The sequence below is a fragment of the Takifugu rubripes genome, chromosome 22 (genome assembly GCF_901000725.2).
Source record: "Takifugu rubripes chromosome 22, fTakRub1.2, whole genome shotgun sequence".
In the NCBI taxonomy this organism is placed as follows: Eukaryota; Metazoa; Chordata; class Actinopteri; order Tetraodontiformes; family Tetraodontidae; genus Takifugu; species Takifugu rubripes.
The window spans coordinates 4,189,503-4,212,771 of record NC_042306.1 but is presented as its reverse complement, the minus strand read 5'-3'; the positions used below and the strand labels follow the sequence as shown (position 1 = coordinate 4,212,771).

The following is a 23,269-nucleotide window of genomic DNA, read 5'->3' as shown; positions in this document are numbered from 1 at the left end:
TTGCAATCTGCCTCTGGGCACTCATGCATAAATGAGTTGCCTTAGGCTTAGCAGGCTAAACAAACCTATTTGAATAATCCAGCTCATCATAATAGATGTAGCACTGTATCCATGACAACACAAAGTATAATCCTTCAGATCAAATTTTTAAATCTAAAGTGAGTGCATATTGCGCAAATATTTGCTGACATATATTCCAAATACAAAGGACATTCACTGGTTGGGGCATCGGAGAGTGGTGCCCTGGGTAAACATCTAGCACCTCTCCTCCTTAGAAACATGAAGTCACAACAATCAACAGCTCTGAGATGCACACCAGCTTGACATATCAGCAATTAAGAAGATATTTCCCTTTTTGAATTCGATTTTTGGGAAGAAGAGAAGGAAACATTCCCGCGCCATCGTGCATTCATAGCCACTACTGTGAGGTCAGTGTCCAGTTGCACCTAAAAGGTTTTCATCTATTGCTTTTCTGAGTAGAACTCATGTGTAGAATTCTAGCACAGCATCATCTGTTCTTATAGGTTTGTGTATGGACTGTAGCCAAGGCTTCAGACGTAGTTGATAAATCCCTGCAGGATCTCTTATCTTTGTGTTTAATGTTTACTTCCTGTCAAATGGGGAAAAGAAAAAAAAAAGATTTGTTTTCCACCATCTCAACCGAAACCACAGCACCTCTACAAATAAGACAGCGATAATGCAACAAAACAATATGATACACTTGGCACAGACAGTACGTGTAAAAGTTTTAAGGAAAATGTAGCTGAAGCACAACAAAATATACAGATATTAACCTCAATGCAGATGCTGGTCCATAGTCACGAAACAATAATGGACCTTAAATGGGGGCTATATTCATGTCAGTGGACACGGCCTTGGATTTGGGGTAAAATAAACATAAATGCATAAGAATCATCATTTAACAATGCTGACATTTCTCTCCTAGTAACTCTTGTGGCTGACCTGTCATCACGGGAAGACGGGGGGGGGGGGGGGGGTCCCTTTGTTAGCCCTCTTTAATTTGAAAAGAAGGGATCAGGAAATTTAGAGTAAATCCAATGTACCGGTAATCATCCAGGTGATGTTGGTTGATGTGTGTGAAGATATAGGACATTTTTAATAAAACACGCGCTCAAGCCTGGAGTGTGAGTCACCACAAAAGCTCTGCGTTTAATTTTTTTCTACAAACAGAAATATCTAAGCGAGGCGAGGATCTAATGATGATAAAATTTTGAGAGCTGCAATATTAAGACAAAACGTGCTAGGAGGGGGAAAAACCTTCGGTTGTTGGCTGCAGCAATGAAACTGGAAATGCTTTTTTAATGCAGCTGCACTAAACATTAACAACAATACAGTAGAGTATATGGTTCACGCTATGCAGTGTTACGACTGTAATAGAGTCCAAGGATGATGGGATCCATACAAGATTTTGATCGCAGAGTGTTTTTAATGGGATCTTAAGTGAAACTGCAGAGTTGCAACAACAGAAAGTAGCAGAAAAACATTTGCAAGGCCAGAGGCGACGCGTCAGTTGCGAAACTAGGAATGCCTGAACATGTTCTTCCACACTGGGAGAATACAATTGTTCTCTCAGCAGCTGTTTATCACACGATGTTGTTGCAGTCAGAGCTCGGCAGATATATCTGCATTACAGCCCTCGGTGCGTTTGCACGTCTGTTGGGTGCTGCTAAAAGCTTCTGCATTCAACCAAATTCATACTGTCACATAACACCGAATATCACCAAACCAGCCACGCGAGAGAGGTTTTTTTTTTGAGTGTCGCAGGAAAAATGTACGTGTGTGTCGCAGATGTGTCACTGCCACATTCAATGAAAACTGGCACCTGCTGAAAGACAATCCTTGAAACGCTCCGGAGCAAATCTGTGTGTTCAGGTGGCAAAACTAATAAGATGCCAAGCATGGAGGTGGGATTACGACATCGTCCTGCGCGATGGACTGGCGCAAACTAAATAGGGGAAGAGGAGGATTAACTAAATGGTTGAAGAAAACATGGTGTCATTGGTCAGAACATTCAGTACATCACTGTCCTCATTAAACCATTCCTTCAGTGGTGAAGAATTACCATTGTGTAATGACCTTCAAAGATAAGAGGTTGCAGGGCTGTTTTTGTGAGAAATAATAGTAACGCTATAAAAAATATATTGACAGAGCAACCTTACGAAAACTAGTTCAGATAACTCTCAAGCTCATCTGTAATTTCTAAAGGGAGACGACTACTCGACGTTTTTAATGGGAAAGAAAAGGTCTCATAAACCACGGAGACAGGTAGTGTAATTTCATTAAAAAATAATTAAAAACTAGTTCAAAAAAATAGAAAGGAGAATAGAAGGAGAGGAGGAGGAGGAGGAGGAGGCTAGGGAGGGCTAACATGCCAACCTCCTGCCAGTTCCAATTACCAGTGTGAGTGGAGTGTGGTAGCTAGGGCAATGGATCTAATCAGAGTCCTGCTGAAAGAGACCCGTCCCTGTCCTACTGTCCCACTGGGAGGTGGCTGGAGCTCAATCCCACACTACAGTCAATCAATGATTTCCCCTTAACCAAAACACATTTATCTCAATGGGGGAAAAAAAAAACCCAAACGCCCCAGTTTCTTCGTAACCGGGAAGCCTTGGCAGAGTATCACAAGATCTAGCAGCTAGACATTAAAAGGCCCCCCTAATTTCTATTAAAGCATGCGTCATTGCTTATACTCAAAGTGGTTAGACACCACGTAACCATATAAATATATGCCCACGAATAGTGATAAGGAAATATTTGCCACTTTCACGGTGCCAACAAAATAAAATTAGTTAAATATTTCAGGCAGAGGAGAGGCTGCAGAGATTACATTTTCACTCTCTCCTATACAAAAAAAGTGAAAATAAAAAAATAAATAAAAACCACACTTGGAAGTCGAACCTCCGTGGGTTACTAAATATAACCCCATATTTGGTGTCTACGTCCCAACTGGTCTACGTCAATCTTGGACTGAAAAGCAGACATGCTGTCTGCAGACACAAAGCTAATGGCCTGCAGCTGTTTCTGGCCAAGAACATGGTTGAGACTGACATTTGCATTTGTCAGATACATGGAGGAGCCGTGTGTGAAACATGTCAGTCGCTGCTGAAGGTGCTAGCTGAACTCTAAAGCCCACGTGAGTTCATCATCTTGGACCGCCGATGGTGTCAAAAGAATTAGAAAGGGTTAAACTGAAAAACTGGGAGGCATTTTTAGGGACTGGCATGGTGCCGTGGGGGATTAGAAGGCAGTCCTTATATACACTCTTACACACTATGTCAGTGTTTTCGATATAAACTCTTATTTTCTCTATGGCACATACACAAGTTGAGTCTTGACTCTTCAGCCTGATGTTTATTGAACAAGGCAGGAATAGATGATCCTTTATTAAATGCAATCACTCAATTAGCAGAAAGTAACAAATAACCATGTCAAAAAATGCAGAGTGCCCTGCCTGATATTCATCTAACTGCAGTTGAAAATTTGACTTGCAAAACTTCTCACACGGTCTGTGATGAAGGGCATGTGAGACGGGCCCTTCTGCTCTTTAGAGAAATACTAGCTGGCAAAGCTGCTGCTGCAAAGGTCTCCTCAGCAGGGATGACACCATACGCCCCACATCAAAGCCCCGGCAAAAGGGCTATTGATGTAATAATGTTGTAATGACATGAAAATTAGGAGAATCGGGGCAAACGTACAGTGCGGGAAAAGGCCTGGAACTTGTCGGTTGTCTCCAGCACAATATCTCTTTGTCTGGGTGTTACTATGGTGACTGAGCTTCATCAAACAAAGGTGTGAATGGCACGCAAAGGCACACCTGCATGCAACGCACCGTCGCAAAAACACAGTCATAACAAAAACACTGTTGCTGTTGTTGATAGACGCCAAATGCTGGCGGCATTAACGCTGCACTTTTTCTCCGTTGCTTTTTTTATTCAAGTGCATTTAGAGTTAAAAAGCCTGTAAAGCAAGCCATGACCTTTGAGATAATACACTTTTTTGTCTGGCTGAGCAGAACATTTGGCCACACTTCCTTGCCTACAGGCAGATAATCAATAACAGTCATCTAATTTTCCCCAACTCTTGCTTTCTTTCTTCTTTATCAGTCTCTTCTTTCCACTATCCCATCCCGATTCTATCTTTTTCTCTTATCTAATATCATTCTTCCGCTGCCGTCACGATGATCTACGGCCCTGCCAAACGCCCTACGTCTCTTATTTATGTCGCAGCACACCAGACAGTACACAGGCCTGGCCTCTGACCATTTATTCTAACCCAAGGGTGGTCTTTTGGATTTGAATGGTTAGGCTGACAGAGTCACCTTGTGCGACAGGCACTAATGCAAAGGATCGCATTCTCCATTAACTATGCTACATGAATTGCACAGCTGTAGGCTTCCATTTTGAAATTACAGCTCTAATTCATGCCTCTTGGACCAAATGACAGGCATCTGATTGAAGACCCCTGAGATTATAGTATTACAGAGTACATAGTTGCTATGTTGCTGTTCCTAATGTAACTTTTTAGGGGGGAAAATTAAAATATGGCATTCTTTGGGAATACAGCGTGGCTACAATGAGGCTAAATATTCCTCCAGGAGCCTTGGAAAAAGAACCGACGGCGACCAACACTTGGGAAGTATGATGGCTAATGAAATCAGCCAACAGAAGGAAGCAGAGTGGTGGTCTGCAAATAAATTAATTAATTGATGCTCTCCACAAGTCAAATTAATCATCAGCAGAGCTTTATTGTGACACGCTTAGTGTAATTACAGCAGATAGCGATGACTTTTATGAGTTCTGAGAAAGGCAGTGGATGTAGTGGAATGTGGCAGGTTCCGTTAATTAAATACTCACTGACTGGGCTCCTGTGACAGCCGCTATGTGTTCCTTCAGTCAGAGATAATGAATAATACAGGGGGGTCTGTGAGTCAATGTCGACAGCCTTAACTTTGTAATGCTTGCAGCAGTGATTGGTGTTAATTCAAAATAACATTTAAAAGGAATAGAACTTCCTGTAAAAGCTTACAACTGACGAGGAACAACAGTCATTTTTTAAAAACAGTTAAAAAAAAAAGAGCAAGAGAAGGGAAGGAAACAGAGCGGTCTTCTTCCCCAGATATATCTGTAATATCGGTTTTAGATGATTTTCATGCAGTTACAATCATTTTGTAAATAACAGTGAACAATTTAGAGGGGGAACAATGTGATATCCAAAAAGTCCCTGGGAAGGTGGTTGGAAAACTGATCAACTGAAGAACACAGTTCAACAGCTTCAAAATTTAAAATGTGAGTGTGCTAAACATGAGAAAAATGCCAAGCTTAAGGCCAACCACTAAGGTGGAAGGTGAGCCCGAGCATTCCCCCAGCCTCTGATGGCCCAGTAGGCAAGCCAAGAGAGCTTGGTGTGTAAATGTGAGGAAAGCGGGTCAGAGGGAAAGGCCTCCCATTAGCCAGCTCATTGAGTGCAGGTATTAGAACTCCCCTGACATGCAGCAGGCTCAGCCATTTAGAACCAGGCAGAGCCTGTGGTGCTGTTTGCTCATTGGCCTGCAGAGTTTTGACCTGGACATTGTTCACAGTGAGCGGAAGTGCGGGTCCACCACATTTCTTTCCCCTCATTGTGCCATTTTATTTTGTTTTGTTCCACAAACAAATAAACAAACATCCAGAGTATTGCCTTGAAAAAGCAGCGGCTGAAGAATAAAAGCTTGCTTGCTTATTTAAGGCAGATAGTTAATAGCAGATGTCAATTCATGGACACCTCTGTCTGTTCCTGACAGACATAGAGCAGATGTGTGTGTCCTGTCATATCTTCGATACGTTGTGAAGCTCCAAGACAACGTCAGAAAGAAAAGTTCAATATGTCCTGACAAACAGCAGGAAGATGATACAACTCTGCTGTCTATGAGCGCATGACAGAGGCCCGAAGCTGGCAGGCACCGCGTTGATGCACTGCAGTTCACCGTCATCTCACATCTGAAGAAGAAGAATTCTCTTCATATTGATTTTGCCATTTTCATTAAGATCTTTTGCTCAGCAGTTTGCAAATAGCTTTCTTAGAAACACAAACATATTAAGCACTGAAAATGTCTCGCTCACAAAACAGGACAAACGTGCCCGAACACCCCGCGACCTTCATTAAGGAATAAGCAGCAGTGCGCTGAAGCGATCAATGTCCCAGCATTATTGTTTCCTCACACACCTTTCAGGGTGCTGAATTAGAAATGAGCAAACTTGAAACATTATCATCCTTTTTTGGGGTTAGACATATGAAATGGGCTCGTGGTAGCCCCATCTGGTGGGAATTGGGCTGAGAAGCAGAAGGTTCTGGGTTCAAGACCCAGTGAAGACAAAACATAGAAGGTGTTCTGGTAGTAGGGAAAGGGGCCAGAGCACTGCCGAGCTACCCTTGAGCAATGCTCATATAGGGCCCTGCAATGAATTGGCAACTCATCCAGGGGTGGACCTGCCTTCGCCCATATTTTACCCTCCCCATGACCCCGAAAGGGATAAAGCGGTTAAGAAGAGACGACAGGACATATGAAATTAAACAGACAAAACATCAATAGTTGCTTTCTTTTTTAAAGACCCAAAGCTCCCTAACTCCCACTAGCCAATGCTAAAGTTATTCATAGACGTCAACAATGACAACAACGTCATCGTCACAGGCAGAGCTCGCTGCTGCCACAAGCCTGACAGAATTGATAGAGGTGATGAAGTCTCTGATAAAAGATTAGCCCAGAAAAGGACTCCAACCATATGAATCCATACGGTAAAAGAGTTCTGTCAGGTGTCAAAACAAGCCTATCAGGACAGATCGATAAAGGTGGGCAATTCCTGTAAAACCCATCTGCACCTTTCATCATTATGAGTCATTATTATTAACGGCAAAACTAGATATGACGGTTGCTGTGTGACAAACCAGAGTGGCGGTGACGTGCCTTTCAAATCTCTATCCACGTCTCTGCTGCGTGACGTGTTGCTGTCGCAAGAACGATGACTCAGAAATGTTTCCACCTTATGATGACACAGCCTTTTCTTGTAAAGGCAGGTCTGTCCAGGCGGTAACTCTTTATTGCATTAAGAGTACGTGGGTGGACTGTGCAAAGATGATAGTTCAGAAGTGATCCCAGCACTGTGACACAAACCGTGGGTGCACCTGTACACTGACGTGCCTTAAGCAGACTCCAAACCTGTTCTGCGAGTACAGTGGCTGTTTTGCAGCCTGCACCAATCCCGTAAACACCCCACGGTGTCTTATGTTAAACATGAACGTACGCTGCTTCTCTTCAGCTGCAGGAGGCCGAGAATCCGCCATTAAAACTGCAGCATGGATTCAACACAAAAAATGCACGAGCGCTCGGGAGGCAAATGAGAGTGAAATAGTAATGTGGCGGAATCAGTTATACAACAGACCTTATTTTGGCAATTGTGGATTATTTGAATAGGGAGAAGGAAAGGAGAGGATTAAGTTGTCCGAGAAGCAGAATTAAATAATTTTCATACAGCTCCTGTATGTATTTATCTTGCCAGGGAAGAGGTGCAGTGTGATTTCAATGCCATGTACTGTATTCACTGGGGTTTGCTGTCCATATTTGCCTGGGCCCTGTGATATTTATTGCTCTCATTGTGCTGTGGGCATCATTTGCCTCTACTCTGTGGGCTATAATACATGCAAAGCAAATACAAGACCTTTTGTATCGTGTGAGGCTGTCATTTCTGACCACTATAAACACAATGACCAAAAGCCCTAATAACCTACCATGACTAAAATATGCTGGGAGTCAGGTCCCATCTTTAAACTGGTTTGTTTTTAATACAGCTTTATAATTTTCCAATCAATACATTTGATGGGTATTGAGAATTGGGCCTTCATCCTGCTCAAATTTGCTGATTGACATGTTTTTGCCAAGCCTGTGGCTTTTCTTCCCGCCACATTATACGGCGTGATTTCTTGCATATTTCTCACTTGACCTTTCAGAAAACTGCCCCCACACACACCCAACAGTGCACGGTCAGACACAAGTTGCCAGGAAACTTCAAAAAAGGTGTGCAGCTGGTCTGAAGGAGAACCTTTCTAATTTACACCCTGACGGAGGAGGATTCCAGTAATGATGCTGCTTTTGATCTCACACCATTAGATAACGTTCCTCCGTACCCGAGACGGGTCCGCTGTCTCTCAAAGGACACGAGGACGTTTTCCAGTACTGCAAACGTGTCTGAGGATGTCTCAGATTCCAGGGCTCATTCGGAATCACACGGAGTCCTGCAGATATCCATCTTCCCTGTTCATGTTTGTTATTGCTCTTGGACTAATGACGCTGAAACTGAAAGGCGGGCTGTTTTTAATCAATACAAAAGACTAACGCTGCTCTGGCCAAAGCGTCATGCTTGTTTTGGAAACACAGAACGAATGCAGAGCAAACAGAGTTGAAAGCCATTTTATTCTCAGGCTAAAACACAGTTTTTCCAACTCGGTGTTTTTCAAATCTTTCATAACACTGATACGTGAAGTCCAAAGCCCCGTTCTCGCCCCCTTATTTTTGCTTGAAAAACCATTGTTCCCCCTACAAAGCAGGGAATCTGTGCCTTGCTCCATATAATATCACCTATTTGATCATCAACACCAGTGTCACGACCTGGATCTTGATCTGCACCATTTAATTTTACACCGTTGGAGCGTTAATAGCAAGGAAAGAATAAAACATCACCTTGACACGGCGCGAGCAGCACACTGCCTTTAAGACTGATGTTGTGGGCCGCGGTGTCTTTTCTCGCCGGCAGTGTGCATTTCATACATCACTGAGACAAGTACCATTTACCTGAACATTTAGGGAGTCGGTTCAGTTCAAGATGGTGGCTCAAGGTCAAAACAGCAGCACGTTACCGAAGTAATAACTCACTGTTCCTTCTGGTCAGCGCCCCCTTCTCCCCTTCACACGACAAACAATAGGAGCCCTCTCCACTCGATGTAATAAAGACAGATTACGCACAGATGAGGAAACACTTTAAAACAGAAGTTATAGAGAGAATTGACAGTAACTTATTTTTAACACATGACGTGTCAAAGTCAAACCCCTTCCTTACGCGTGTGCTCGGTCTAAAATTTAGACAGTAATTACACTGCATTCAAACATCTATGGGAACTTTTGGAGTCCCAAAAAAAAAAAAAAAAGGATTTAAAACGGATTTATTCTTGCCGTTCCGCCATCTTGCGTGTTTGACTCACAAAGTGAGAAACAGCTTAGCCGGATCGCGCCCGTGTGCGTCTCAACATTATGACCTCTTGGTTGGGGGGGGGGGGGGGTCGTGAGAACTGCCATTAACAAAGAGCCAGCCTGTTATGGTGTGACAGAATTACAGAGTCACTCGCAGCTCATGACCGCAAAAGCTCAAGCGAGACTAGGTTTTAGTGTAGGAAAGGGTTCGCGAGCACGAGAGCAGAATTAGAAACTCATTTTCGGTGAGAATTTTGTCATTATACATCAAAAACACAGCAGAGAAACTGCAAATGTTTGTGTGGGGAAGTAACCTATAAACCTGGAACTTTACCTTCCTGCTCAAAATAATAATCAGAAGTCTGAATAAAGCTGAACTGATATGACAGTTATAATCCATATTTTGCAGAATTGGCATAAATAAGGAGCCAGTATATGAAATAACCATAATTAATACTCGACCTTCCTTTGCTCCACTAAAACCTATAATCCAGATGGACTTAGCGAATAATGACTTCACCATTCTCACTCACTGTGTAGATAATGGCACTCAACGTATAATGACACGACTGCACGCGGGTGGAAGTCACATTTAGTCGTGCAGGAAGTGTCACGCTTTACTTTTGGGAAGCAAAAAGCAGCAACTTTTGCTCATGAAGACATTTTTCAACCTTTATTATTTCAGGAAAGGTTGACTGAGGCTTTTAGGCAATGCTCAGCTTCATTTGCCTTCACGCAACAAACTGTTGTCCTCTGTTATTAGTTTCTTAGGAGCTTTAGTGGTTTTGTGCCATGCTTAGGGGTGACAGAGTAAATTAAGCTCACCGCAGATCAGCAAGTTTGTTTGACTTCCCTTAGATTTTATCATTTGATTACAAAAAAACAACAGCAGCAACAACACTGTGACATGAGATTGGATTCTGAAACCTTCAGGCTACTACTGCACCATTAAGGAGGCTGATCATTAGTCTCCGTCTACTTGGCGCTGCCCCAGTGTTTTCCTGTTTAGTGCTGCTGAAGTTTACTTGATGTATCGCAAGGCTACAAACAATAGGCTAAAAATAGAGGTGAACTGCCGGCATCGCTCCGTGAGTGTGCGTTTGTGCCTGTGAATATGCATGTGTATTTATGAAGGGCCTTGAAGTTGTCCGGCACATCCTCGGGGGTGTGGATGAACAGATTGTAGAAGTTATGCTGATTACATATGAAGTGTGGTTCTGTTCTCCACCAGCCACTGTGACAGCGTTAACATTTTCAAATCTTTCTTTGTTGAGGAAGAGGAGTAATATTTTTATGTAGCTTGAATACGAAGAAAAGGATCACTGTCGAAATAAACAAGCTGTTAAAGTTCGCTGACTTGAAGGTTATTACTGTTATTACTTCTTTAATCGTCAGAGTGTTTACTCAGAGTATGAGTTACAGTATGTTTCTCTTTTTGTTTGCTACAACAGAACCTGTATAACTTTACTGTGGACTTTATTCATATCCTTCAAAATTACCCAGAGGTAAACAGGTGATGTCACCACCCATTATATGGATTTTTAACATATTCTCATGTATATGTATTTCATATTTTGCCGTTGCTCCATCATCAACATGCCTGCTAAATGCTTCGCTCTGGAGGTTCTCCTGCTATATTCACATATATGGCTCAGGCACATTTGCTCACAAATGAACAAAAAGAAAAAATCCTGATAAATACAGAATTGCAGCACGTGTGCAAATGTGACTAAAACGACTTCATGCAAATCTAATCCCTGTGCGCTGAGTTGCTCAGTGTTGAGTAAGATGGTTGAAACCAATTTCCTTGCGCTGTTTTGCCCCCAAACTCTGACCCAGAGACTGATTCTCATCTTTTTATGTGCAATTTATTTCACAAAGCGCCGTTTCTCAGATCTCCTGGTACAGTAAAAGGGGGGTATAGAGAAAAGAGAAAACATTTTTGGCAGCATGTGACTTGAAAAGATTAGAGGATTGAACAATATCATCAAATAAGTGTGCAGAGAAGGAGGAAAGAAATCATGAGCCTAAAAAAAGCGGAAATTCTTGCAGGGCTGGACAGGCTGTATCTGAATGAGCAGGATCTGCTTTAATGTGAGAGTAATAGTGGAAGACGGCCTTAATCCTCCAATCTGCCCGCTCTTGTATTTTTTCTTTTAAGTTTTAATGAATTCCATTTTTGTGATGACTAGCACTAAGATAACAATGCTGCAATCATCCTAGGAAGAAATTCACACTCACAACTCAGCGATATGGAACACTGAGCAGGCAGCATCCCTGTCCACATAAATCACACACACAACGCAGAAAGAAGGTTCGTGGAGGTCGGACTCGCCCAAAGGCATGCGAAGTTGACCTACATGTGGAAAATGTATACTTTTATATGTTCGCATGGGGCAATTTTCCCCTCTTCTCTGGTCTTTGAAACACTCATTTCTACTTATTAATTTAAAAGTTGAGCATTACTTAAACATACCGGCCATCTTCCCGTCTAATTTTCCTTGGATGAACCAGTTCCTATTTTTTCTTACAATACGAGGAAAACAACGTCTATACATCATTATAGCCAATAAAAAACGATTTTTTTTTCATGCGGTGTGACTGCATTGCGGTAAAAAGCATTTGCTGAATAGCTGAATTGTATGCTGTCTTATTTAAAAATGCATTCCTTGCATTTTATTTGCTGCTGCCTTCTGGGCTTGACATTAAGACAAATCTACTTCTCTGTGACACTGCCAATATCAGGAATCAACAGAGCTTATTAATGTTTGCCCATGATTTATTCCAGGAAATACTCGCATTTGTTCTTAGATACACTGGAATTAAAGCTTTGGAAACCAGCAAAGCTTTAAAGTTAAGACACCCAGTGGAGAAAAGAGGGTTTATCTTACCTTCTAGGACCGTAAGCTTGGCACTGGTGTTGATTTCTCCAAGACTGTTGGTGGCTGTGCACTCGTAAATAGCTTCATCTCTGTGTGTCCGCAGCGGCTGGATCCTGAGCACCGAGCCCGAGCCATCATCAAACTCAATCACCTTGAATGTACAAAACAAAGTAAAAGGCAGTTTCTTTGTGATTTTGGTGGCATTTTCTTTTTCAAACAATCTCAGATGCTGTGAAATATGGCAAACATTTGCTTAGATGTGCAGGTGCTGTTGTGTTTCCTAAATGTAAGGGAGCAATTTGGCCAGTTTAGCAAATGTCTATTTTAATGTCGTGCTGAAAAATTAAACTTGTCAGCAGCGTAATACAAGTCCGATGTTCTCATTTAAAACATCTAATAAGGAAATGGAGCCAATGTTTCCTTTTAAATACAAGCAGCAATCAACCATAACACTTAGGGGGGAAAATTTAATGGTGTAACATCAAAAACCCTGGCTGGCGACCACAGCTGTATGTTAGAGAAAAAAGACGGTAATTTGCCATCTAAGGTATTTTCTTGTGTTAAAAAGAGGGAAGGGAAATAAATCAAGTAATGCATCAAGGTATCAAAGAGATCCATGGAGAGACATGGTGGAGCTGAGCAGCGGAAGGGGAAGGATGAGGGTGTGGAAAGACTGAAAGAGATGAAGAGGACTATATAAATCAAGATGGAAAGAGATTAAAGAGAGGGGAAGCCTGTCTGGTCTCCCTCGCTCTCTTGAAGAGTTGGTTTGTTGCTCAATAACAGAGCAATTGATTGTGTAAGCTGTCTGAGTGTTTGCTGAGTCTGAATGCTGTCAGAGGGATGTGTTTGCATTAATGAGCGAAGGTTAGAGGCAGACTAAAGCCCATGCCAGTTAATGTTTAATCACGTGTCTGGTGATTGTGCAAGGTTGTATACATGTGTGTGTTTGTGTGTGTGTCATGTGCATATGTGGATGATCTCAAAGTCACGCAGCGGTGCTAACCTCAAAGCGCTGGGAGCTGACTTTCTTGCCTTTCTTCATCCAGGTGATTCTGGGTTTAGGCTCCCCGGTGGCCTGGCAGACAAATGATGCGACTCCACCTGAGATGCCTGTCTGGTCCTCTGGGGACTTGACAAAACTTGGCAAGCCTGGAAGAGACAGAGTAATGGGGGGGGGGGGGGGGGGAGAAGAGGGGAAACGGTATGAGAATCAAGTAAAATGAGACGAAACAGGATAGGTGACGGTAGTCGTGTCACTGCGTAAGAAAGACTGAGCTATTACACTTCCTACATTAAAGAAGCTTAGGGCTTTGTTGCTGTGCACACCTGCAGCTAAATCCTAAAAGAAAACATCACGACATTGTCTGCATTTCACCGCATCACAGTGAATTTTTTCATGCCTGCTTTAGCTACCACAGCCTGCTGCAGTTTTATCTGCAGGCCTCTACCATTAAACCTAATGTAACAAAGGAAACGACACTAATCCTGAAACAGCACATGCCATCAGATGACTGAAAACCAGGCAAATGGCACTTAAAGAGCAACACTGGGATCACCCCCTTCATTAAAAAGCACATTTAGAGGCAATACTTTTGGATTATTGCCATATGTAAACAAGAACACAGCATCACCGGGAGGGGAACCACCTTCCTGTCTTTTTTTTTTCCAGGGTGTTTTTGTCAGGCGCCACACCCAACATACAAAAGAGCGACAGGCAACTGTCAGCTTTGTGACTGAAGAATCAATAACATTAATTATTAAAGAGGGAGGTGGGGACCTCTCTGATGATGTAGATGTTGATCCACAGAGATATGCACACCGGGGTGATTCATTACGGTGTGCACACAGAGGAGAAATAATTCCAGCCATGCTGAGCACACACTGGGGATAACCCGGCAATGGCTACCGCCATTATTTTATGTTTTATGGGTTCTAATAAAAGAGTGAATGGAGATACACATGTAGTGGAAGTATCTAAGATCTAGTTACCATAGCATAGCCTCTTTCAGATAAGGATATAGCCTTCAGAGAACACATTTTCTAGGCGTAGCGGTTATTTTTTTCCAACCCGCCCTTAATGTTTGCACATAAAAGGTATGGCGACTCTATGCTTTTGAAACAAGGGCATTTGAGAGGAGCTTTTTTTCATTTTTTGCAAAATAACACTGCTACATACATGCGGTATAAATGCATACACATGCATACAATAACAGAGCTGGGGTAGTTGTGCGCGTATCAATGTAATGTTTTTAACAGACTGATATTTTATGACAGAGATTGGCTTTCATCATAAGATACCATACTGGATTTAATTTTGACATGGAATGATCACCTGTAAGGACACAATAGAATCATATCCCTGCAAAATGTTTGCTATACTAGCAAAATATGTTGATGCAAGAAATCTGCGAGTCGAAAACCATGACAAGCAAACAGAATGTTAAATGTCCTCCCTAAATTAAAAGTGCCGTGTGACCATGCAGTTTTGTGCAAAGGTGCCTACAATAATTTAAGAAATTCATGTGAGTCCTGTGACCCTCTACACTGTCCCAAAAAACACCCGACATTTGAATATTTTCATTTCTGTTCTCGCACCAGTAAAATGAAACTGCAGCAACCCTGTAAATCCACATCTGGACCGTCACTGTGGCCGGGTCTTGTGGGAGAGGGATGATAATCATTCCCTCCCGGTACAGTTCTTAAATGTTTTCCAGGTTTTTCATGGGCAAGTAACAAATGGAGACAACTTCCAATAGTCTTAGTAGACTGAGCTAGCATGCTGCACTCTAATTATTTGAGCGCTGGAGTACCTTTTAACCTTTACCTTCTCTTCTATCTGTTACAGCAAGCCTTACATACTTGCAAGAGTTGGGAGCTTCATAAAAGTAGATAAATTAAATCATGTCTTTTCATGTACAGTACGTGATGGAAAAGGGTTTTCGCTGGTCGTGCTCATTATTTGTTTAACTGCACCCATATGAACAACTGTGCTGACTTGAGTGTGTGTGAATAAAAAAAGAGGAGCGACATGCAGATGGGTGCTGCAAAGCAACAGACCCAGCAAAGTAGTTGTGTTTTGTGGAGCTTGTGAGCAAATCCAAAGAGAAAAATACACTTTTTTGGCACTTTTTCAGAGCTCTTGCTGCAACATATAGGTAGATTTTGGCTAAGAGCGTCGCCACGGTGCCTAAGTGAACACTCACAAGCCTCCATTATGTAATAAAAACAATTCGGTGCAGGAAACATTTCTTTCGTGTTCCCAACTGAACCACTTGCTCTGAAAATGTTTTTTTACTTATAATAACAAAAAGAAATGTAAGTGGTAAAAACAAGATGTGATGACTAAAGAATTATATGACAAACTATTTTGATATTTTCGGCTACTCTTAACGCAAGACTCCAGACATTAAAAAACGGCAAATTAAGGCAATAAAATATCAAAGATATAATCCCGTGTCTAAGCGTGCCTCTACGCTTGCATAGATCACAGTTGAAATCCTTGTGAGATGATTTTTCATGCATGAGCAAACTCATATGTGCCACAAAAACTTAATATCGAGCCCACGTCGTTCAGATGGTTTCAGCTAGGCTACATCAGACAAATCTATCTAAAAATCTGGGCTATACTTCAAGTCAGATAGTCACAATCTGACAGTTTTTTTAACACACAAGGAGAAGCATAAGAGCATTTTTGGGACTAAGCCTCTGCAGAAATCTTCCATTACCCACTGCTCGCTGCTAGGATATCAAACTGGTGGGACTGTCAGTCGTTTTCTTAGACAGACAAAATCCAGACCCGACCCTTTTTTCACTGCCTGCCTCCCATTTTCAAGGCTGTCAGGCACTTGTCATGTGAAAACAATGGCAAGGAAGAGGTGGAAAACACATAAGCCTACCTATGCAAATTCTTTATTCAGCAAGTGACTGCAGCACTTTTTCCCAGCTTTGATACATCGTGCTGAAACCTCCTATCTTGGCGTGCAAGGCTTGAGCCTGTGCACTCTGATGCCACAACTGTCAGGCCTCCAGCTGTTGCATGCGGCTGCACTTATTGACTCATGCGGGGACGTCAGATTCAAAGAGGCAGCCAATATTATATATTTGTCAAAGGCCACTTTAAATTGTCCCTGTGTCATGTGAGGAAAGTTGTGAATATCCTGACTTATTAAAAAAAGTAAAATATCTCTGCGTGTATCCGATGGAACTTATTTTGAACACGGTTTCTGACGTGTGCTAAAAGGGTCAGCTGCTTCAGTTTTTACAGATGCGGTGCAAATGTTCCCTTCCAGAGCAATGGCCACAGTAAATGCAGAGCCAGCAGGGGGACCTGTGTGAATGGCACTTGTGTGACTAACAATTAGGATATTCCCAGGCCTAAAGGAGTTCCCGATGAGAGCTACTCTATGGTGTAGAGTATCAGAGATCGATCCACACAACAGAGAGAAAGCCATTAATTCCTATTAATAATGGATTAGCAAGTTATCATTTTCACGAGGCAACACTTAGTGGAAATTTGTCTGATGGCATCAGCACTGGTTGTTTTAATGGAACACTTCCATTAAGACCTTTTTCGGGCCATTAGCAGGCAACTTGTTGGCAATTAATTCCATATAAAGCTGCCTCCCCTGCAAGCTATTTACACCACTAAAGTCAACTGCACTTCAGGCTGTTTGTTTAAACCAATAAACATCATGTTTGCTATCTGCAATTTGCTTTTACAGCTGAACACTAAGAACTGTTGTTTATTCTCAAATGGCGCACGGACACAATGCATGTTCCAATGCATCCCACCACTTAGAAACGTGTCGGTTTTCTAATCGCCGTGGACGACGGGCTCGATGTATTTAAGATAAACGAGATTTTTTTGCCGCTTAATTCTACACGGGAGTTCAAACGGACGCAGCTTTTTTTGTGTTTATTTGGGTTTTTTTCTGCAGATGATCGGGTTTTACTGCACTATCCACTTATCCGGTTCAAGTCAGCTCATGTTTAATGTTCAGGTTCTATAAAGAAAAATATATCGACACTCTATCATATTTTCAGATTAACTATAAGAGACATTCACCGTCACTGACATTACATATTTAACGCTATGTGCCTGAACCTTAAGGAAATAAATGAAAAGAATGACATAAAAGTTTCAATGCACTCGTGGTCTGCAGAAATTGGGTTTCAATCAAGCCATGCAGTCCTCAGTGAATTATTCAAGACAGTGGAGGAGAACAAGAACTCTAAGTGCAATTACCCCTCACTTCTCTCCTCACAGTGTGAGCAACATTAAAGTAATGGATTTCATATACTCCGGCTGATTAAGAACAGGCCTGCTGTCTTTCTCTTCTTCTGTCAGTCAATTTATGGCATTTAAAAGAAACACACAATGTGTCTTGGTGGCCACCGCCTCAGTCATTGAGAAACGGGCATTTAACAGTGGATAAATGCTCCTCGTACCTGAAACTCCACACTTCAAATGTACCAGACATATCACCATGAGTCTGTCTGCTTTGAAAAACATGCATGTAAAAATATATACAATAATATTTTTATTTTTCTAAAGCTACACGGTCTCTTTCTGCCGGCTAATATTTAATGTCTGGAAGCAAGTCGTGCACAGCGTGCTGCCGCTGAGGCCGACGTGAATGCAAAACCTCCATGTTTTCAGTGAACTCACACTTCATGTCTGTGGTCCTAGTCAACGAGACAGGTCTGTTAATGTACTCGCTGAACTGCACAGCTCATCTGCATAACCCTGGGGCTCCATCACCTCTGATGTTCATTTAGCTTACGGTACATGATGAAATGGTCTCTTTCGCAATGTCATGAAACAAAATCCTTTCTCCAGTTTTGACTTTCATTCTACAGCATTGGAGGTGTGTGTGTGTGTGTGTGTGTGTGTGTGTGTGTGTGTGTGTGTGTGTGTGTGGGGATGTGGGGGGGCAATCTGGGGACAATTGCATGCAAAACCATAAATAAGGAAGTAAAAAATACCCTAAAATATGAATCATCTGCCTATAAAAGGTGACGCCTTTCCAGTCAAAATGAAAACTACTCAGCTAAACTAGCAAAGAAATACAAAAGCAGATTTGGACAACGATAAAGGGCTTTGTTAATTAGGCTGGGCAGAACTCAATGGTCACCTTGGCTCAGGGGTTGGCATTAATAGAACAGTGTGTGGAAAGTGTTAAGTGTGTTAAGTGATCCCAGGAGACGGTGGGGTTGGTGGCTGCTGAGATAGCTTCTAGCTTCTTCCCAGATCTCATTCGGGGGTTTGCTCTTCATCCATCACCATACACCCTCTTGCGACCCCTCTCACCTCATTAATTTGCCTCCCTTAGATTAGACTTCCCTCTGAGACCACAAAGAGCCCCTGCCATTGTTCTTGTGGTTATACCCACATTGCCCGAGGCTTTAAGTGATTCAACCCTCCACTTCCTAAAATTCAGGGGGAAAATTAAATTATGTTGAAGTAGGAGAATGGATCAATAAAGAGACACTTGGCTTACATGGACCACCTTTCAAAATCTATGATCACAATGTCCCCATGAAACATTTTTCCTGTTAAATCTAATTAACATCTAATCAACCTCTGTGCCCACCAGTTGTTTCGGGTCAATCATCCTTTAGCGTTGCCCAGTCTGGGATGGAGGCAGAAGGTTTAGGTCGCTGCCAAATGCTCCGTTCCTTCCCTTCCAACGCCACCAGAACGGGAGGCCGTTGTTGGTGGGCATAAGACAACAACCTCCCATGACACCTCCACAAAGTCACAATTGCTGACACTTCCCCAAAAGGACCCCACCTGTAGGATGTGTGTGTGTGTGTGTGGACCCCAGCTGTGTGCTAACTGCATTATACTCCCACATGGATATGGCTACTTTTAATTAAAAAAAAGAAAATCAATTTCTATCCCTGGCAGTTTTTCCACTTGGTGACCATATGGACACTTATAAATACAATGCAAGTTCGACCCCCACCCCCGATCCTACCCCATCTGGAGTGTCCTCTGCCAAACCACTATGGTACTTGGGTTCAACCCTAAGAGATTAACGCATCGATCTAATGAATTTGTCATCTGTTTTCAGTTGTCTGGGGACGGAACTCGCGATATTTTATAGGGTTCAACCACTGAACAACGAAGAAAAACAAATACTATTTACCCAAACCACAGGTACTGCACTCCTGCAATAAAATGAAAAGCGAGCAAGACATTAAAAGGGTTTGGAATGAGATTGCCGTTTATGAAAAGCCATTTTGAATGTGTTATACGACTCAAAGTGCCACTGTAATCCTTCTGCCACCGGGAGGGAAAACAGTAGCCTCACACAGAAAGCCCTCAGCGGTTTTGCCTTGACTGAATCTAAAAGCCACCCAAGATTAAAACATGAGAGGCATGAAAGGAGACACATACATCAAAAGCTTATTAAATCCAATGAAATAACTCACTATGACAGCACTACCAAAAGATAACCATTCCATTTAAGTGCTGGGCATGTGTGACTTTGAGGGTGACCTTAGGGGCCAGCAGCCTATTGTGTACGAGAGGCTGTATGAAGAGCTGGTTGATTAGGAGAAGTTCCCCAGGGATCGATGGGATGTCTGTGATCAACGCTCAGGGTACTCGCGCTGTATTGCAGTCCTTCTGCATGATGTCATAAGATGGATGATGTCATGCTCTATAACATCGATAGCACTGCGGTGGAATGGCTGATATTTGTGCCCCAAAACCACGGCGAAACATCAAAACTATTGTACGAAGCCACCACGGACAACCGCCAACGGGTTGCAGAGGCTCTCCTAACATTAGAAATAATGTTAGGTTACTTTAGAAATAATGTTAGGGGACTGATAGCAATCTGCATTTTTAAAAGGGAAGATAAAAATGAAAGGGGAGGCCCCCACCAAAAATATCTGTCTGATTTTTCGCCCTGTAATACAGGAAATCCAAACCAGAACTATCAAGTTCGCACGTTACGTACAAATTATAGGCATGAAATTCACATGCCCCTACAATTAGTGGCAGGTGTTATTTTTGCCCCCCCACACCCTGTCTTATTTTAATTCTACGTCTGCTTATTTTGCAGTCAGGGTAATGGCAGGTTTCCGCTTCTTTCCTGGTGTCTGTATGGTAAACTACGACCAGACAGAACAGTAAGGTCGTTCTCCCCCTTGTCTGTAGAATTCCGACTTTTCCCAAGTAACTCGGTCATATTTGGAAGTGCTTTTGTTTAAGGCACAACAGTGTCTTTGTAATTATAACTGATGAATTAGAGACCAGTGCAAACTTGTCGTCATGGCGCCCGCCAAAAACAAAAACAGAGACAAGATTTCCGCTATAAAGCCTTTTTTTTTTTTTTTTTTAAATCACTGAAGATGTTCTTTTGACTGGTTTCAGTTGTTTTATTCAGAAATAATTCTTGCTATGCTGAACCCATGAAGGGCCAAACGTGTTCTGCCCCAGAAGGACGGTGAGTCGTGCCAAACGGTTCCGCTGTCGCCACGAGAAGGCCGACATCAGCGGACGTACCCAAAAGTGCCTCAAACACATCTAAAAACTGGAGGTGAATCATTTCTTTAGTGATAGTGGCAAATTCATCCCAGCCAAGTCTCATCAAATATTGTTCCACTACTTTTAAAGCCACTGACATTAAGCTAGTTTTAATGATCTCACGAACGCACATTATCTTGGTGCCAATTAAAATGAAGTCACAGCGGGACATGCGGAATTCTGCTAGAGTATTGGTCCTGCAGATTTTATTTGCTTTAAAAAGGACCTATTTCTATTCCTCCTAATAGATCAGCTTTACTTCCTCAAATAGCACCATTTTAGCACTGCCATTTTTTTTATTGTAGTCTTTATTATTCCAGAATAGGTATGCAAATAAGAGACTTGCCATATTGAAAAAAAAATTGGTTTGGGTTCTGTGAAGCCATATGAACGGATTTGAGTCAAATACATTTCACAGTGTGAAAATCTAAGGCTGACTTTAGTGCAGTGACGCATTTTTAAAGTCCTACTTAAGTTCAAGTGCTATATCCAAGGGTTTATTTGGTCCCATCACATTATATGCAGACAACAGAAACAGCCTTAGCAGACCAGGAATGAAAGCAAAACCACAAGGTCAAGTTAGCTTTGATTCTGGACAGAACTCCAGACGCACAGAAAGGCGGAAAACGCCACAGAACCGAGCGGGACGAGGCAAAGGGTTCAGAAAAATAAATGTTCCTGAAAGGAAAGGGGCACTTGTGATGGTTGGATGGTGAAATGTGAGGGTTTGGGGTCTAATTGAATAATAGTGACCCTATGATAGCGCCGTATATAGGGTCATGTGATGAATTAATTCCGTCCCTGACCCCTTCTCCAGTGGGGCAGTACTATGTGGTTGCCCCCCAGACCTAAGGTTCAGCAAGAGTGACACATTTTCCTGTGCACCTTCTGCCAGCCAACTTTGTCATGGAGACTGACAGAGGTCGCAGAGTAACATTCATGCTGTATGGATGTGACATATTCTTAATTTCTGCATCTCTCAGCAACAATAGATGTACACATAAAATAGAAATAGAATAAATGTTGTGTTTTTAAGGCAGTTCCATGGATTATTATTATTTTGTTTATCATGTACCATATTTTCGCCACCTTGAGGTGCACCGTATTAAACGGCGCAGTCTCAGGTACGGTGCCATCTCTGCCATCTTTAACATGGTAAAACATACCGGTACGCTAGCTTAAAACATGCATGCTTGCGTGTATTTAGCAATGTACTCATGTTATTTTTTGAACGAAATGAATCCAAAATGGCTTTTTATAGATTTAGGAAATCGGTGCACACGTAAGGCGCACTGCATTATAAGGCACCCATGTTGGAGAAAAATTAAGACTTTTAAGTGTGCCTTATAGTCGCAGAAATACGGTAAATGGGCTTTATTTTTCTTTTTAAAAACATGTTCTGTTATATGTTCTGTTAAAATCCAAAATGAGATTAGTTATTAGAACCTTCAAAACGGCAAAAGAAAAAGATTTCACAGGTGAAGACTTACTCTCTGCCAGGGATAAGAAGACCATGCAGCTGAGCAGAAACAGGAACGGCAACGCCCCCCTGGGTGAGAGGGGCACTGCCAGGTGAATTTTAGGCACCATGTTCCAAGTTGGCACTGCTTCCTCCTCGGTCCCCCGTTAGGTACGTCCCACTCTGACAGGATCAAAGACTAACACCTGGGAGAGCAAAAACACATGCAGAACAGAGGTACAGGTGCATTAGTATTCAAAGCCAACGCAGATTTGCATACATTTGAATGTGTTTAATAGCACACTAAAGAAGTAATATCAAACTGTAATTAAGAGCAGAGCAGACGGCAAAGAGGCGGAAATGTTGCCCCTCAACAAGGGCCATCTTTGGTCACGATCAGAAATGCATCGACTAGCCGCTAACAAAATTCCGCTTGGGGCATAGAACACAACAGAAACAAATGTAAAACGGATCACAGGAGTGAGGTTTGGAAATGAATGCGGTGCTCTGCTGCAGAGAAACCTTCTGAGGAAAATACAGGCGAAACAAAGAGGAGGTCAGGATGAAGGATTAAGCTGCACAGCTATGCTCCCACAACAGGCATCAGTAAAAACCCAGAGGACCTTCTGCACAGCGCTCCCACAAGACTACCACCCACTTAATGCTCCCCATTAGGAAATTGAAACAGAGCATTCCAGATGGGTTCAAATCACACAAAGTGCTGTAATCTTGTAATTTGACAGCATGTATACATTTAACATGCAACGAATCCCTCAAGGGACACAGCTGGGCAACAAAGCAGCCGCAGGTGTTCCAAAAATTAACCATAATTAGACGAGCTATAAAAGGGAAAGCGCTGGACCGTCTTGAGGTAAGGGTGGGGACCCAAAATCAAACACTGGAAATAGTACTTCCAATCTTTTTCATGCGTGTGACTAATGTATATGTTCAAGTCTATACGTTGAACGTTTTTATCTATCATAGACAGTGACAGCATAAGTCATCATATTGTGGAATTTTACCCATACATGTCAGCGTTAAGGATTCTACTGCGGCTAAAAGCTAATATGCTAAGGATAGACATCTTTTCATTCAGCGGAATCTCTAGAGGACTTTGCAAAAATATTAGTGTTCATTCATTTAAAGTA

The 23,269-nt window shown here is 42.2% G+C and overlaps 1 protein-coding gene across 17 annotated transcripts in view; it reads right to left on the bottom strand.

Moving 5' to 3' along the window:
• LOC101075629 (receptor-type tyrosine-protein phosphatase F) overlaps positions 1–23,269 on the bottom strand; it is a 129,743-nt gene that overhangs the window by 58,805 nt on the left and 47,669 nt on the right. For all 17 annotated transcript variants that reach the window (XM_029831562.1, XM_029831563.1, XM_029831561.1 and 14 more), the window contains 3 exons: positions 22,153–22,327; positions 13,127–13,272; positions 12,130–12,271 (listed from right to left, as the gene is read on the bottom strand). In XM_029831562.1, the coding sequence (XP_029687422.1) occupies positions 12,130–12,271; positions 13,127–13,272; positions 22,153–22,252 (388 nt within the window). In that variant the 5' untranslated portion in view covers positions 22,253–22,327. The remainder of the gene's footprint in view (positions 1–12,129; positions 12,272–13,126; positions 13,273–22,152; positions 22,328–23,269) is intronic.